Raw genomic sequence first — 18,035 nt, 5'->3', positions numbered from 1 at the left:
CTTCAACCTGGACATTCTTTTCCTCCTACCTTGTTATAAGAGACCTGCTTAGAAGCATTCTTTGCAAAAGGATGTCTAACTGAAATGCTTGCAAATCTTTTCCCTTAGGGCTGACACAGATCTTTTCATTCCCTTTAAAGTGCCTTGTATATTGGTGGGCCTCTGTAAATTAATACTGCTCCTTCAAGGATTAGTGTGCTATCTGGAATTGCGAACATAACAAGCCTCAAAGTCTTCTTGAGGCACAGAAGGGGACAGCGATATGCAAAATCTTTGTTCCGGAAGGGCCAGGGATTAAAATGGCAAAACCAGGCCTTTTGCCCTTGTGGGGTTATGAAAACAGCAGGGTCTGCCTGCTTCTCCAGGGATTCCAGCTGAAACGTTCTGGCCCATCTCCAGTACAGTTGGAGCCCAGAGGACTTCAACTGAAGAATACGTCCCGCAATTTGGGATTCTGGGCATTCCGACCCTCAGACTTGAGTCCAGTCCTAATACCTACGAGAAGGAGCAATGTGAAATGAAGCAGAGCATTCACCCCCAAGCATTTTAGCGCCTTCATTTTTATAATTCTTGATATTAATGGCAAGTCCTCATGTTACACACTTCCCCACCTTTTAATAAAGCTCTCATGAAACGCCTGAGAGTTTGTGTAACCATTTATGCCCTGAATTCCAGCTTTGTGAGAATGGGCCTGCAGGATGGGTCTGGGAAGTCCTGAGCATCTGGGGTTTTGAGGGCTCTCTAATGATTTTATTCAACTGGGATTAGAGGAAACAGGACAGTTTAGCTATAGGAAGTAAAATCCACCCGAAGTGTTTCCCTTTTATTTCTTGGATATATCAGCAACCCTGCCAGCTGGTGTTTAATGTTTGGGGCTAGATATTGAGTGTTATTTTAAGATACTTTAGCATGGCCAGGAAATAGCACCAGACGGTCCAACAGCCAGCAGCCTTAAATGCCATTGTGCAACTCAATATGTACACTACAGCTGCTTTAGGAACTTGGCAGCAGCCACATGCAGTCTTTGCACCACAACCCTCTTTCTTTTGCCTTGCACTGACTTATTTTATTGGATTCTGTTGCCCTTAAAACAGATGAAAGCTTTCAGAGGATGATCCAAAAGGAAAGGAAGTCATGTGATAACCTGGCATCCAGTAGACCAATTATTCCCAAAGTGAAACCTGGGAAAACCAGAATGCCTTGAAGAGGAAGGACAGGTAAGGGAGGGGGTGAAGAGTTTAGCACAGTGTTTCTCAACCTCGGCAGTTTGAAGATGTGTGGACTTCAATTCCCAGAATTCCCCAGCCAGCTTGCATCCAAGGTGCTAAACCAGTGTTTCTCAATCTTGGCAGCTTGAAGATGTGTGGACTTCAATTCCCAGAATTCCCCAGCCAGCTTGCATCCAAGGTGCTAAACCAGTGTTTCTCAACCTTGGCAGCTTGAAGATGTGTGGACTTCAATTCCCAGAATTCCCCAGCCAGCTTGCATCCAAGGTGCTAAAACAGTGTTTCTCAACCTTGGCATCTTAAAGATGTGTGGACTTCAATTCCCAGAATTCCCCAGCCAGCTTGCATCCAAGGTGCTAAAACAGTGTTTCTCAACCTTGGCATCTTAAAGATGTGTGGCCTTCAATTCCCAGAATTCCCCAGCCAGCTTGCATCCAAGGTGCTAAAACAGTGTTTCTCAATCTTGGCAGCTTGAAGATGTGTGGACTTCAATTCCCAGAATTCCCCAGTCAGCTTGCATCCAAGGTGCTAAACCAGTGTTTCTCAACCTTGGCAGCTTAAAGATGTGTGGACTTCAATTCCCAGAATTCTGGGAGTTGAAGTCCACACATCTTCAAGCTGCCAAGGTTGAGAAACACTGGTTTAGCACCTTGGATGCATTGATTGTTCTATGGACCCTGAAGCTGGGGGGGGGGTAAGGGGTAGGAGGGTCTCCTTGTGGCAATGATCTCCATTTCCTCAGCAGCATTAGTGGAGGTAAGAATGTACCAGGATCCTCAGGCATGACCCACAATTCAGGGAATAGTGACCTGGAAACCTCAGCAACAGCATCCCCACATTTAAAATTGTTTGATTCCTTTGCAGGTATGTTCATCTGGCAGCCCCATGAGTGAAAGGCAGATTCAAGGCAGCCTACGCACTCTGCCCAGTCAGTTCAACTACTAGATTCTTCTGACCAGGGGCCACATCAGAGGGATTTTGTTATGTGTGAACATTCCTTGAGCAACATGGTTTTCCTGAGGTCTTAACTGTTGTTAGATTTTGCTTCTGACGAGGCATGGATGGAGAAGGAGAAGCTCCACATTATTAACTGCCCACTTAGGTTGGGGCTGGGGGAGAGATTTCTGGTTTGGTGGTCTTCCTCATTCCAGATTTTTTATTCAGCCAAACCATTTACAACTGGGTGGCAGTGGTTGGAAACTGCAGTCAGTGCAGGAAGTTCTAAAAAAGGAACAGCTGGAGAATGGGCAAGACATGTTTACAGTTAAAGAAAAGCAGTATGCAAGAACCCCATTACCTTCTGACAGAAGGCAATCCAGCTTCTGTGTGAGGACCTCCACTGAAGAAGAACCTTTCTGATATTTGAAGACTCCTATCTATTACCTCTTGTTTGTCTGTTGTGTGGGCTAAATATACCCAGTTTCCTAACCGTTCCTCAGAGGGCATGGTTTCCAGACTCTGTGAGGTCTGATCTCTTTCATTCCCCTCCCAGATCCTTTGGGAATGAAATACTCAAATTCACTCCTAGAAGAATTCATGGTAACATTCTTTTGCACCCCTGTTCCTCATTCCTGACATTCACCTCAACCATAGGTTGCTCTTGAGAGCTGATCACCAGCTATACTAAATGTTTCTTATCCCTGGCTTGCCCATAATCCAACCCTAGCCTTCAGACACAAATCTTTTCCCTAATATTTGATCAGCTACTGGGCGTGGAGCACAGCAAAATGCTGTGAGGATGCTGGCTTGGTTGTCTGAGAGCTTATCACAAAATGAGTGCTGCCTGTAAATATACAGTTTTAATCCAGAAGTAAACTGTGTCTCAGATATCAGAACAGTCTGGGTATTACAAAGGTAAAGATGAACAAGTCAAATTATGCGGTGCACACCAGCCAAGAAAGCAGTGGAGCTATACTGGCACTGGAATCAGCTGCCACCCCACTTTCTAGTCATGCAAGGATGATCCATATATATGAAGAAAAACAACATTACAGAGAAATACAAGAAAGAATTAAATCAGCATTTCAATGCTATGGGGCAGTGACCTTGCTTAAATGGATGCGCTCCAATTCTCATTAGTGGGCCGAAGTGAATGGTAGCCAGTTTTTCCACACAAGCCTCACCGAACAAGATCATATCATGATTGAGCCTCATTCTGATACATGTGATCCCCACCTAATGACATTTTACCCTCACTGCATCATCTACCAGTTTGGGAAGTCAGAATTTTACCCTGGAAGTTCTCAAGCACGAATCTTCATCTCAAACCCTGTAGTTTTAAGTTTAGAGCAACCCCACAGGGTCAAATTAAAAAGAAGTCATTCAAGAACATGAGTACACAAGTATAAGTACACCAGGCTGTCCATTCATTTCTATATTAAAAAAATAAAATAAAATAAAATAGAACATGGCATATATTGAGGGTTCCACTCACCACTGCCCTTCTAAGCGATGGGCACTTGGCTGGTTATAAACAAAAAGGAATTAGCAAAGGCTTGGAAACTAAAATGCCAACCACCCATTTATACATTGGAACACAAACCTTGAAGGACAAGGATCCATGTTACATTCTTTCAGCTTTGGTTTGGGTTTCTTGTTTTCAGGATAATAAAGGCAATACTGATCTGGTACCACCCTCTTTGAACGGATATCCACACACTCTGCCGAGTTCAGCTGATAACCTACAGTGGGGTAAGAATAGCCCATATCTGATTATCAGCAAGGCACTGCTATTCAGTCACTGATTTCTTCTTGTAATGCCTGTTCCACATCATGCCTCCTCCACTTGTCTGTTTCACTAACAGTATCTTTACGACACTGACAAACACAGTGGCATACCATCCACATCCACATAATACATTTACACAGTCATGTGATAACAAAAGCTGCTTCCCTTTTCTGTTACACTCTCCTTCCCACCAGCAGCACAGACTCCCATCTGCTCTGATCCCCCCCCCCACTCCCCACGATGACAACTGAGCAATCGGAATGTGCATAAACCTTGTAATCCCTCAGCAGTGGAATCCAATGATTCGGGAAGACACAATTCCATCATCTTTCCGTCAACAAGGATCCGAGTTTTTTAAAAATCGATGCCTATATATTGATTCCACTTCTGGGGGCTATGACATGGTCTGCAGAACAGTCCATATGGAAAAGAACACAAGCCTTTTATCATGCGGTAGGTGGGCGCAGCTACAAATTGCTGGATGCCTAGTTTTAGGCAAGCTTTCACCCACACTGTCAAACCTTAACAAGCACAAAATTGGAGCACCAGGCTTACTTCACTCAATAGAAAAGACAACATTTCTCCTGATTAGACTTAAACCTAGTTAGATCTTGGCAAAAGTAACGAGCAGGTAATATGCAGAGTATGGAAAATATTATATTTACTTAAGTAAATACAATACATTTACTTCCTCCTCCCTCTCAAAACCTCATTATTCCTAATTATATTGTTTATTATTATTCCTAATTATATTATTTATCATCATTCCTAATTCCTAACTCCTAATTATACAGGCTTATCATTATTCCTAATTATATTGACATAGCAACCCTCTATGCAAACAGAGGGAGGTCACAATACCTCTCTCTACTTCTGGCCTATGTCAGTTTCATACAGGAGCATTCAAGAATCCATTTCATCTCATTTCAAAATCTATGCACATTAAAAAAGCAGGCATGCCATTCCCCTGAACTTCCTTTCTGTGGCTTGACACAGAGGTTGAATCTCTGGGCAGTTCCTCATATCTACTGCAAGGTTGAGTCCTAATAGCGCAGAACTTGCCAAAAATGGAAGAGGTCAGAAATGCGTGAGATGGCCAGTAGTAGAAATCTTGGGTGCCTCTCTGAACTCTCTTCTACAGCATGATGTCTAAAATTTGCACACAGCTTATCATACTACACTGAGTTACTGCATAGAAATGGACCATTGGCAGATTGTTCTGTGGCTTCAGGCAACACCAAAAGTAATTAAAACTGGAAGCCACAATCACTAAAAAAGGAGAGCCAAACCCACCATTCAGCCCAACCCCGCAAAACCACAAATATTTTTAGCTTGGCTCCTCCATACCCAGCAACAGGAGGCGAAGAGAAAGAAAACACAATTCTAAAGAAAGCCACTGGTGCAAGTGATCTGTGAAAGAATTCTGTGAAGCTCTGGGTGGCTTTCTTGAATGACAGTGTAGGAAGGAGGGAGAGAAGCTCATTCACAGGGAATGATGCGCTTCTTTGGAAGGCAAGGGGGCTCTTGCTTTTTAAGCAACCCCACAAAAATGGCCCGTAAGAACAAACTCCAAAATGGAAACAAGAAGGCAAACATCTGCCCAGGTGAAAAAGTCTGCAGGGTTACATATCAAAAGTTCTAATGTTGCATCTCTTCATGGATAAAGTATCATCACACAGAGGAATGCAAACTATGGAAGAAAAATTGAGCATTACAATAATTTTAATGGCACGCACCAGATCTGCCGAACAAGCAATGCAGGTTAAAATATTAAAAGGTAAATGCTGAACACTTCAACTGTTTATTTAAACCCAGCTGCATTTTATGGGGCACAGACGCCTTCTGAAATCCCCGCTGACTCCAGGCAGAGAACCTAAGTGTGCAGGGGAGAGAGAAGGCTGTTCCGAACAAATAATCTGCTGAAAGAGGGATGACTGCTCATTTATTCCTCCCCTCCCTTCGTTTTGTTTCGAAAATGATTGTCTCCAAAAAATATTTAAGTCATTTATAAGCCGGGTAAAGAAGCCAAATGGGAGCTGACAATGGCTAAATAACCCTGTGTCGGAAGCATTTAGGCCAGGCAGAAATAGAGCAACATTTCTAAAACACACTATTAAGATTAATGTCCAACCAATATTTTTGGCTCATTTCTTACTTAAAGAGAGGCAGCGAGGGAGAGGAGAAAAAAAAAAGCAGAGGAAAAAATGCATTATTTTGCAGGGCCCAAGAGCATTGCTTATACATTTTGGCTTTTGAAGCTGATACTAACAAGTTGGATTGCAGTTTGTGTAGGAGGCTGCATGTACTTGTGTTGGTTTATCTCTGTTTGCACCAGCGCCACTCCAGTTGAGCATCTGTGCGAGTCACCATTTCTTCCCTCTTCCACTTTCTTGGAAATATTATCTTGGTGGCTTTTAAACATTTTTGCATGTGTCACTATTATTTTTTTTTAATACCCTCCCCCAATAACTGAAATTATTTGCATATGCTGATTAAGCATCATTTCCAAGCAGGAAGGGGCGGTGGGTTGGGGAACAGACATGGCTGCCTGCCACATTGCTGGTTTGGATCTTCATTGCTAAAAGTAAAGGTTGACCAATTCCTTAAAGAAAGAAGCTGTAAAAACCACTCTGCTTCTTGTTAAAGCAAACTGTCTTTAGTAACCAAAACACGGCAAGTATAGATCAACACTAGAGGCGGTCATAGGTTAGATCAGGTTAGGGAAACTCCAAATACAACCAAGAAGTTACGATGGAACCCCCCCCCCCATGTTTGCATTAGTACAATGTGGCAAAGACTGAGCATTGTCTGTGTGGCCTCAGGCACTCCCAATTATTTCTGCCTCACTTCTGCATCTCTGATCAGGGGAGGGTGCTAATATTAACCATCCTTTCATATCTCTTGCAAATAGAACTGAGATTCTGTATGAAATTAAATTTGTAATTACTTCCCCCTTTCTTGTTCAAATGTCAGTTACATTTCAGATGTCTGTTCGATACTTAGGACTTGGTGTTTGACAGCAGTTGACCTGAAAGGATCACTAGGGTAAGCATAATGCCTTTTTTTTTTTTAAATCTGTTCAATCTTGTCTGATTCTCAGAGACTGCCTGGTCAAGTCCCTGCATTTTTCTGGGCAAGATTTCAGAAGTGGTTTACCATTGCCTCCTTCCTAGGGCTGAGAGAAAGTGACTGGCCCCAGGTCACCCAGCTGGCTTTGTGCCTAAGGCAGGACTGGAACTCACAGTCTCCTGGTTTCTAGCCTGATGTCTGAACCACTACACCAAACTGGCTCTCTATAATGCCTTGTGAAAGGTGAAAGGTCCCCTGTGCAAGCACCGAGTCATGCCTGACCCTTTGGGGGGACGCCACTTTTGCAACGTTTTCTTGGCAGACTGTAGCGAGGTGGTTTGCCATTGCCTTCCCCAGTCGTCACCTTCCCAGCAAGCTGGTACTCATTTTACTGACCTCGGAAGGATGGAAGGCTGAGTCAACCTGAGCTGGCTACCTGAGAACCCAGCTTTCGCTGGGATCAAACTCGGGTCGTGGGGAGAGTTTTCAGTTGCAGTGTTGCCACCTACCACTCTGCACCACATAGCTGCAAATGTTAAACCTCTGCTCTCTGTTTTAAATGCAGACAGGGAAGAGACCCAAGCTATAACAAAGCACCAATTTATTGCATTTCTCACAAATCCCACATAAAAAGCCATATATCCACCACTTAAAATCCACAGCTGTGCATGCTCCTAAAGCTACATCCATTACTCACCTCCTCCACATGTCACAGTGCAAGGGAAGAATTCTGTCTGTCTCCACTGATGACTTATGGGTTGATAGAAGAAGAACTGAACCACACTGTCTTTGGGAGCAGTATACCTGGCCTAAAGAGAGTCCCATTACAACACATTTCAATGCTGCATGCCGGCAGTCCCTGGCCTGTCATGGTATAATTCACACACCAAATGCAATGCCAAAAGCCTCATGACAACAGGCAAGGGGAAAATAAAACCTCACAGGCAGAAAATCCAGAGATACTGTGAAACAGGATGTTTTGGTTATCAAGCATTTTCTTATCTCCTAACCTTTATATCTGCCTCAGGTGTCTCCAACATTTTTTAGACCCTGGCCACATTTTGAGACCATGTGCAGGTACTACGGCTTTCTATTCAAACATGGCTGTTATGGTGGTGTGGTGTGCCCCAAAACAAAGGAGGTGGGGCAGGGAGTCCTGAGGGCACTGAGAGAAGTGCCTATGGGCAACTTATTTGAAACACATCATGGCTCCAGTTCACAGGTGACTATGGGTAAGGGTTTGGGTTGGAGGAATTATTCAGATTATGGACTGCCTCAAAAATGAAGCAAATGTGTTATGAAGGAATCCAATTCCCATGATTTTTCTCTTTCTGAGAAATTGCAATGAGTTTTAATTCATGGCTCTTTTTCCTATGGAAGAGCATTTGGGGGTATCTTCTGTTCTTTCCACAAGGAGACTAATAAAACCAGTTTAAAGTATAACCGGAATAGCAAACCACCAATGTGTTATGAGTGGCAGGGCACAACCTGGGATTCTCCTGATGTCTTGACAACAACTCTCATCAACCATAACCAGGAGCCTATGACTGAAGATGAGGGACATTTCAAACTAATCAGCTCTGTAGAATACTTGTTAGAAAGCTGAGCTAGATTTGTAAAGGTCCCAGATGACCATGTACTTCACTGGCTGATCTTGAGTCATTCATTCTCTCTCACCCTAACTTAGGTCACTGGACTGCTGTGTTGGAATTATCAGGGGTCAACTCAGCATCATCTCATAAGCATAAGGGGGTCTTTTTACTAAACACATCTCTATTGTGCTTGTGGGATGTCACATGGGTCACCTGATTTCCACTTCCTCCTCCTCCTTGGGTTTGGGGATTAACAATCTTTATTTTTAGCTTTTAGTACACCTGCAAGCAGGAGGTGCTGCAGAATGCTGCTCTTGTCCTTTCATCTCACTTGCATGCAGACATTCTATTTCCATAAAAATGTCTACAAAGAACTAGTGATGAATAAGTGTTTTTTACTACGAAGTTACTTGTATCCAGATCTCTTCATCTAACTCCTGTGTGAAGACTGAATTCTTTTCTGAACGTAATTAAGCTTAATATGCAGGTTTCTTTTTGGTTCACGCTTCTACTTTGCAAGATTGTTGTTAACTGCTTGGAGTTCTTTTATTAACCTTTAAAACTCCATCATGCTGTATGGATACTATGGGAATCAGTGTACCTCACACTGTCACCTCAAGCACCTTAAGGACAGGATGGAATAACATTCAGTGCTCTTAGCTTCCAGATCAGTCACTTTCTCTCAAGGGGTAACAACTGAAACAATTGATTTTTGCCCTGATCTATAAACAACCTAGAGTCAACCTGTTATTTGAGCCTGGCCATTGAGTGCTTTATAAAAACAAATTCAAATGAGCACATTCTGTCACTTTCTGTAGAGGGCATAGGGAATGGCCTTGAAGGACAGGAGGAACAGCCGCTACCAAGGCAATGGACAGATAAGAAGGGCTTGAGCCTGGGCTAAGAAACTAACTTGAGAAAATGTCTCAGACAGGTCCCTCCCTAGTTCACACAAAGATAAAATGAAAGAGGGGGAAGCACATTCAGGCTTGCAAGATTCTGTTCCTGTAGCTGTTACAGTGAAAGTAGTCCTGATCTATACGACGTTGGTTTCGTAGCCTGGCCTACTTTGTAAGGCTAACACTTGCTTTTTGCTGCTACAGTTGTCATTTGTTGAACAGAACTTTTTCAAATGAATTGGCAGACAAAACCATGGTGCAGCACAAAGCGCATGCCTTACCTTGATAATGAAATCTGCTCCAAGAGGCCCTGGGATTTTTATTGTTTCTCTCTCTGAGCCCTTCTGAAATTCAACTGTTGTGTTTTCAATGATGTACATTCCAGGGGCATTAAAGCTGTGTTCTCCAGTGTCTCCCTGCAGCGTCTTTGATTCAATCACTGAAAAACGTAAGGGGAAAATACACATTATCATTCAGCAGATTATGATGACTGTACGCAAGGCAAAAAAAAAAAAAAAGACATTGGCTTATTGAAAGCACAGGCTGCACTAAGTGTTGTAAATATAAAACACAGACAGTTGTATGTACTATTTATAACAGCACTATACAGATGACTGGGGATTAAAATGACCAATTCATCCAATTCCTTAGTGCTATGGCTCTTTTATAGAAGTGCAGATGGTTTCTGGTATAATAAAAATAAAAACTTATCACTGGTATATGGTTAAGGAGAAATTCTGTTGCTTTGCACGGCCTCACAGTAAAGCGGGTTTTAAAAAGATAAAGCATTTCACAGCATCATTTTAAAGTAATACTAACAGAATTCCAAGAATGCACAAATGCAGAGGGTTTTTTTTAAACAAAAAGCAGTACAGAAGAAACCACCATGTATTTTTGATCCAAACAAATCTTCCATGTAAGAAACTTGCTGCTTTACATGATACTCACATATCCAAACTCCATCTTAGGAGGCAACCATCAAGCACACTGAAGGAGGTTTTTCTGAATGGATCAGAAAGATCCATTTGTGTTCAGTGTGCTTTTTCTGTTAGAATAGATAAGTTCTTTAGGCAGAGCTGGACAAATCCATTATTCAATACGGAATGGGAATTGTAAATGAGAGGCCAGAGTCACTGATATCTCACAAGACTGTTAAGTTGCCTTTTCGATCACAGAGGCACCGGCACATGAAAATGCACAGAATGCCTGTAAATGTACTGCTCTTAGTTCTTCCAGGCTGACACAAATGCTATTGATGTGGTCAATGAAGCAGAAAGAGGATTCCAAAAGCTGCTTAGATGTGGGAAAGAGGGTTGATTAGTCAGCTCTCAGAAGAATTTGCCAAAAGAATAGCAACCTCACCTTTGTCTGCCTGCATATCTGGACAGCTTCAGCACTATTATCACCCAGATCACCATGCCTGTGAGCCACTATACTAAAGTTAAAGTTCTTCAACATTGCAATTCAAAGTTGGTACATTCTGCAGCTGCAGATTTGGTTTTCTTTTGGAAGGTAACCATTAGAAGGTCCTGCGTAATGTTTGCATTTATTGACAGTTATGCAGGCTAAGCACAGTTAGAGGCACAATTTAAAACTTTGAGGAGGCAGTCATAATCCATTCCTCCACCATCAGTCTCCAAAGATAGATATACAGCCTGCACGTAGCACTCTTCTTTTGTTTCTTCAACACCTATGTTATATTACCTTAGCTGCACTGATTGATTATGTGGCCTCAAGCCAGCGTCAACTCTTAGCAACCACAGAGATAAATTTTCTCTGTAATGATCTGTCCCTTCAGGTCTTCCAACCAGGCACCCATCATCACTGTAACTGAGTTTATCCACCTTGCTGCTCGACATCCTCTTCTTCTCTTTCCCTCCACCTTTCCCAGCATTACAGCCTTCTCCAGAGATCTCAGCTGCATAGGGAGAGCTATTTCTGCCCACCCCCAGTGATAAGATATTTCAGAAGTCTCATATCAAAATACACTATGAGAATATTACCTCTTTGGCCAACTCAAAGGTCTACTTGAGTTCTGCCTTGAGCAAATGAATGCCAACAGCCCTAACAAACTACTCAAATGATTGAATTTGCTCATCACGCCAAACAATTCACAACCCATAAAAGCATACATGAGTCTTACTTTAAGTCTTCTGCAATACCTTGCAAATATTCCACTAATCGCTTGTCTCAGCTTTACAAATTACCTTGAGGCGGTACATTCCCTGAACCTTAAAAGGAAGAAAATAATGCAAGGGCAAAGGGAGAAGCAGAATATCTTTCTCTTGGTAAAAGGTGCTGGTCCAAATTTATTCTTGGTCTAATTCCAATCAAAACAACGGAAGAGGGATAGAACTGGTCCTCTCTGTCTAGACAGAAGTGTACTCAAACCCATTTGTTACAGAGAAAGGAAATCATTTGTCAGATGTCCTTTAAAAACAACATGCATCATTTAAATAACACTTAGAGCCCTTGGAATCCTTAAGAGGTAAGGAAATCTAGTATTATGTAAACAATAACAATAACAACAGCAGAAGCTTTTACACATCTTATACACCTTATAAGTAATTCTTGTGAGGTAGGCTGCAAATGGTGGTTAACAATAGCTTATAATAAATCCATTTAGTAAGTTCTTGCTACTGTGAGATTTAAAGCAGGGAGCTGTTAATTTGCACTCCTAATTGTGACCCTAAATATGCTTCCAGATGACTCTCTGATTGTGCACTTCTCTTGCTCACCCATGGAATTTTACAGAGTCCAAACAAACATTTCCTTTGATTTGTAATCTTCCTGCCTTTTCCCCATCTCTTCTGCCATTTTTCTTTCCAGAGAAAATCCACTGGGAGCAGAAATTAAGCAGCTGCACAAGTTTTTTGGAATGGCAATGCTAGAAACCCTTGGCTAGAAATCTCTCTAAGGCTAATTTCAGATGAACATCTAAACCCGAGCTGTCACATCCTGTGAACTGAGATTTCTTCAAGCTAAAGTTAATGTTTTCCAAAAGCGGGCTGAAATTACTCCCTACCCCCACTCTGATTTCCTGAAAACATTTTCCCTATGTAAAAAAAATAAACCCTTTTTAAAACAGTTTTTGTGGAGATGGGGTAGACATTTCAACAAAATGTTTGCAGTTAGTTTACAAGTTGCATTATCTCCCCCTTTTTAACGTTGTTGTTATTATTATTATATTATTATTTTAATGTTGCTTACTGAAGCACAGACAGGAGGAAAATCAACTTGTTCGAGCGGGGTCCTGCGCATTCCTTGATCAGCAAAGGTGACATTCAAACAAGTACTGAGAGTATAAAACCAGACATATCGCTGGTGGGCAAAATCACAGAATTCCACCCTACTTATTTCAGCCATGTCATGCGATCAAACTCACTGGAAAAGGCAGTTATGCTTGGAATGGTCAGTAGTAAAAGGAAACAAGGCCACCAAAAACATGGTGGCTGGACACCATCAAAGCTGACACCAGCCAAAGCATAAAACAACTACAAGATCAGAAAATGTGGAGAGAGATGGTCCATAAAATCAAGGAGAATCCGACCCAATTGAACAGATAGCATCATCATCACTGAAGCACAAGACTCTGTTGCTTCTTATTAGCTGTGTTCCCTGGAATGCCTTGCTATGTTGCCTCTAGGACACCATATTGCTCCTCAGGTTTTCTAGGAAGTCCACCTCCTCCTGGCTGCATATCTTGGAGAGCCATGCAAAAGGTACAAAAACATCTATGTAAATATGGCACCACTGACAGAACTGAATGGAAGCTGCAGAAAAAACCTTAAATCATTCAGACCAGTATAGGTTTTTTCATTAAAAACACACACACACACACAATATTCACCCATTTTGTAAAATTTACTAAATTATGAGCCAACACTCCTTTCTAATTTCTAGAATTGTTTTCTCCCTAATCTTCTGAGAGGGGTTGTTTGACCCATCAGCCACCTGACCATTAGTTTTTTTTTTTTAACTAAGTAAATTTAATCAGGACACATTACAGTGCCTCATATCTAAAAAGAACATGAAACAATTTAAAATGAAAGTGGAACGGCTTACCACTCATTGTATTGCACAAAGGAGAAGAGGAGTATGCAACCTAAAGGATTCAGGGCTTCTCTTAGCATTCTGAGAATTCAGAAATAGAAGTCCCAAACAATAGCTTTGTAAGGCACGGTGATCTTCTCTGCAGACAGAGCTGGTGGCCCCAGGACAGAAGTACACTTATTTCAGCTGGAGAGTTTGCCATACTGTAACTTCTTGGTCAAGTGATGCTTGGGTAGCCAATCAAGTGTAATAAAATATCCGAAGACTTGAAATTTGCCCAAATGAGTTGGGATACACACACACACACACACACACATACATATATACACACACATACATACACACACACATACATACACACACACATACACACATACATACACACACACACATACATACATGCATACATACACACACACACACACACATTCATTCATTCTTCATACATGCACAAATTATGATTTGGAAACAATTCCAGTGCACATATTTGCTCTTTGTATGTGGCTCTTTCCTTCATGCACCTGGAAAGCTTATCTCAAAAGTCTCTGCATGGTCTGAACTGGGTTTCAGAGTCCTCTAAACCCTGAACTGGGTTTCAGAGTCCTCTAAACCCTGAACTGGGTTTCAGAGTCCTCTAAACCCTGAACTGGGTTTCAGAGTCCTCTAAACCCTGAACTGGGTTTCAGAGTCCTCTAAACCCAGTTCAGACCATGCAGAAGCTTTTGAGATAAGCTTTCCAGGTGCATGAAGGAAAGAGCCCCATACGTACATAGAACAAATATGTGCACTGGATTGACAAATACTGGAAAGTACATTAAAAACCACAACGAGCTATTGCGATAATATTGATGGATGCTAGTGATGGAATATGATGTACTTTCTCAATCAATTCTCTAGTAAATTCTCTAGTTCTCTAAACAGCAGCCTCTCATTCATCAGGAAAGTTTAAACCCAGCAAATATTATTTTTCCAAGACATGGCACCACAGATTCGCTCCAGAGCCTATCTGCAAGATCAGTTCCTCTCTACTCTTACTTGCTCTGCCCATCCATAACAATTTTCCTGAGGAATGAGTACCAAGCATTGGGCCGTGAGTAATATATGTACAGCTACTTCTTCAAAAGGCAAGTAATATTTTGCAAATCAGCTAGCAGCCATCTGGAAATATCAGCAAATGGCTTTCCAAGCCTATCCTCCAGAAATGATAGCTTGAAAAGTCTTTTGAACCTTGAGTGGAGGTTTATGCCTAAACCCAGCAAAGTCAGCTAGGGGTAAAGTTACAACTAAAACATAACAAGGCCTTTGTTTGCTGTTGGTGAACAGTTAACTTCTAACCCAGCCAACTGAAATCCTAGCTAACTCAAATTAAAAGATGGAACCTGTCAATTTCAGGAGAACACATTCTTTCCAACAGCGTCATGACATCCACAACAGGGATCCTTATCACAAGACTACACTGAAGCATGATCTATTTTACTGCTGATTTATGCTGGGGCTAAAACAAAAAGCAATAGTAGATCAGTGCCAGAAATCTTGAATGTAACATGTGTTTTTAAGAATGGTGCCAGGTTTGGATTTCATTTGTAACAAGCTGCAATAGATCTTGCATACACGGGGGCCAGAACACTCCAGAAAGATTTCTGCATACTGGAGGAAAGGGATCAAATTAGCAGATACATTTTAATGGAAACTACTGTAAAATGAAGTACGCTGAGGCAAAAACGAAGAAGTAATCCTAACTCCTTTTACACTACGACGGGATCCGAGCTAATAACGATTAAGCAGGAGAAGGTCTTGGGCCAAAGAGAAGCATCAAGCCACCCTCTTCAAAAGAGCAAATTCCATGTTAGAAAGAATGAGAGAAACGAAACTGTTAATATTTTAAAGCTTTTCTACAATGATAGAATGCAACCAGTGGTCCTTACTGGATAGAGCCGCCAGTTAAAAAGGACTGTTGCTTCTCTCTTATGTCATGTGTTAAGCTGTTAGGGGAGTTGGGGACAGGGGTTTCTGCCAGAAAACCTACCTGCTAGAATTTGTGTTTTTTTTTTACCCTCACATTATTCCCCAAGAGGGAACATAAGGCTTTAAAACACCCACACCCACACACTCATATACACACACATCTTCAAATCCTCAAACTATATAGTATGTTTTCTTTTTAAAGTTCATAAAGAAAATAGGAATTCACTCATAGGACTAGAAAAATTAAAATGCAAGCTTCTGTCATTAAAAAAAAAAGAGTAAGAAATTTAGCATCTTTCAGTTTGCTTCCAGCTAGACTGTTGTAAGTTCATGAACTTGGTTATCTAGCATTCGCCACTTGTGAAAATATTAGCTTCTGGTTTTGTTGCTTCTACAGCACGGGGATTATTTTCAGAGAATTCTGGCTTATTTTGGATTCGATATCCTTAATGCTACAGCTTCTGGAAAGCCTATAATATATTCTAACAGCCCTCCACTCGGCCTCAAATCCACCTACTCACTCCCTGCAACTATTTCAATGTCAAATGAAGGGGAAGGGAGAAGAGAAATCATCTCTTTGAATTGGTGAAAGGTGAAAGGTCTCCTGTGCAAGCACCGAGTCACATCTGACCCTTTGGAGGGATGCTGCTTTCGCGACGTTTTCTTGGGAGACTATAGAGTGGGGTGGTTTGCCGTTGCCTTCCCCAGTCATCACCTTCCCCAGCAAGCTGGGTGCTCAGTTCACCGACCTCGGAAGGATGGAAGGCTGAGTCGGCCTGAGCCGGCTCCCCGAGAGAGAATCCAGCTTCTGCTGGGATTGAACTCGGTGCGTGGGGAGAGTTTCGGCTGCAATACTGCTGCCTACCACTCTGCGCCACACGAGGCTCTTACCTGTATTGGTAGCCAAACCCAATTTAAACTGAGTGGGAGCAATCCTGCAATTCTCATTGCTCCCCACATGTTTGTACACAAAAGAATCGCCATCACCACTAAGTGATGAACAATTCCTGAAAGAGTAAGATTAATATTATTATATGCAATGACAATGGACATGGAACTGTACTGCACATGAAGGAATGAGGCTTTAGAACCAAGAGAAGTGCAAAAGAAATTCTCAAGCTCCCCAAGAACAAGATGAAGAAACAGAACTCTTCTGCAAGGGATGCATACTTCTGAGAAACAACAAGGCTGATTTTGGCCCAATATTAGTATAAAATATGAAAAACTACCAGGCTATGAGCCTCCCTGCCTTTGTAAGCAGGGGAAGGGAGTAGGGATACAGAAATTTACAACCAGAACCGGCTCCAGGCCTTTGGTGTAATTTTCAGCAGGGCCACCCAAGCATTACTGTTCTCCATACTTCCCCCAGCAAAGCTCCTCTGATAGAACAGGATGCACTGCACCACCACAATTCCCTACAATGTTCTACGTGTATCACTGTTCTGTGGCACGGTGGGAAAGTTTAATTACAGGATTAGCACAAACATTGATGGTAGTAACCCAAGAATATTGCGCAGCTCATTGATGACCATTTTGTTTTGCTTAGGACATTTATATCTCGCCACGGGGTCTAGGAGCTCAAAAGAGAAAATACTGTTGTCTTTTGCCAACCCCAGTAGATCTTCAGACCAGTACTGGGAAGCAGATGAGATTAAGGGAGGCAATGTTCCCACAATGTGCTTAGCTAGGAAGGGGGCATTAGTATGTCCTGGAAGCACCAAAAAGAGATCAGTCAACTGATATCAAGAGGATCTGACTTAGCCCAAAAAAGGATCCAGTCCTACATAGGTTAGATAACTCCATCGAGTTAGCTATATTGTGAATACCAAAATTTAGTTGCCTCATTTTGCCAACACAGTCACCCAGGAAAAAAAGAACACTGGAGAAAACAGAACACACTGCCAATGCCTGGCAGCAGAGAATATACCTCACAAGCATTGACCAGTTGCAACAGCCAAGCCATATCTCTTGCTACCTGCTTAACTAAGGAAGAAGGACTAGTGAAGTGACAAGCACTGGCAAGATGTTTGTGCTGCAAGAGTTCGTAGGATAATAGGTGTTTCCAGGAGAAAGTGGATCAGGACTTTGACTTCCCAAACTACAACTTTTGATCCACTCAGTGTAATTGTTTGCAGCCATAACCACAGGCAAGGATATTTGACTGTGCTTGGGATCTGGATGATATATACATTTATATAATAAATAATAGAGAGCTAGCATGGTGTAGTGGTGTAGTGGTTAAGGTACTAAACTAGGAGCAGGAAGACCTAGGTCTAGTCCGCCCCTAGGCGTGGAAGCCAGCTGGGTGACCTTGAGTGACTTGCTACCTCTCAATTCTAATTGGGTCAGGCTCTCTGACAAGCCAACTAAAAAAAAAAATCCTTCATCTCATTGCACACTGATAGCTTCACTGTATGAACTAGGGGAGCCCAATGCAAAACAAGTGGACCCTGTAGCCAAGCAGGACAAATACTAAGAACCTCGACAAGAAGAAGTTAGTTGA

General features: G+C 42.0%; 1 protein-coding gene across 1 annotated transcript in view; it reads right to left on the bottom strand.

Annotated features, from left to right (window-relative positions):
• ADAMTSL3 (ADAMTS like 3) overlaps positions 1 to 18,035 on the bottom strand; it is a 205,551-nt gene that overhangs the window by 51,473 nt on the left and 136,043 nt on the right. Inside the window, exons 8-10 of the mRNA XM_063313955.1 lie at positions 9,796 to 9,953; positions 7,721 to 7,832; positions 3,769 to 3,907 (exon numbers count right to left, since the gene is read on the bottom strand). Coding sequence (XP_063170025.1) covers positions 3,769 to 3,907; positions 7,721 to 7,832; positions 9,796 to 9,953 — 409 coding nt within the window. The remainder of the gene's footprint in view (positions 1 to 3,768; positions 3,908 to 7,720; positions 7,833 to 9,795; positions 9,954 to 18,035) is intronic.

The sequence above is a fragment of the Candoia aspera genome, chromosome 13 (assembly GCF_035149785.1).
Source record: "Candoia aspera isolate rCanAsp1 chromosome 13, rCanAsp1.hap2, whole genome shotgun sequence".
NCBI lineage: Eukaryota > Metazoa > Chordata > Lepidosauria > Squamata > Boidae > Candoia > Candoia aspera.
The sequence above is the reverse complement of the archived record's forward strand: the minus strand, read 5'-3'. Positions and strand labels throughout refer to the sequence as shown.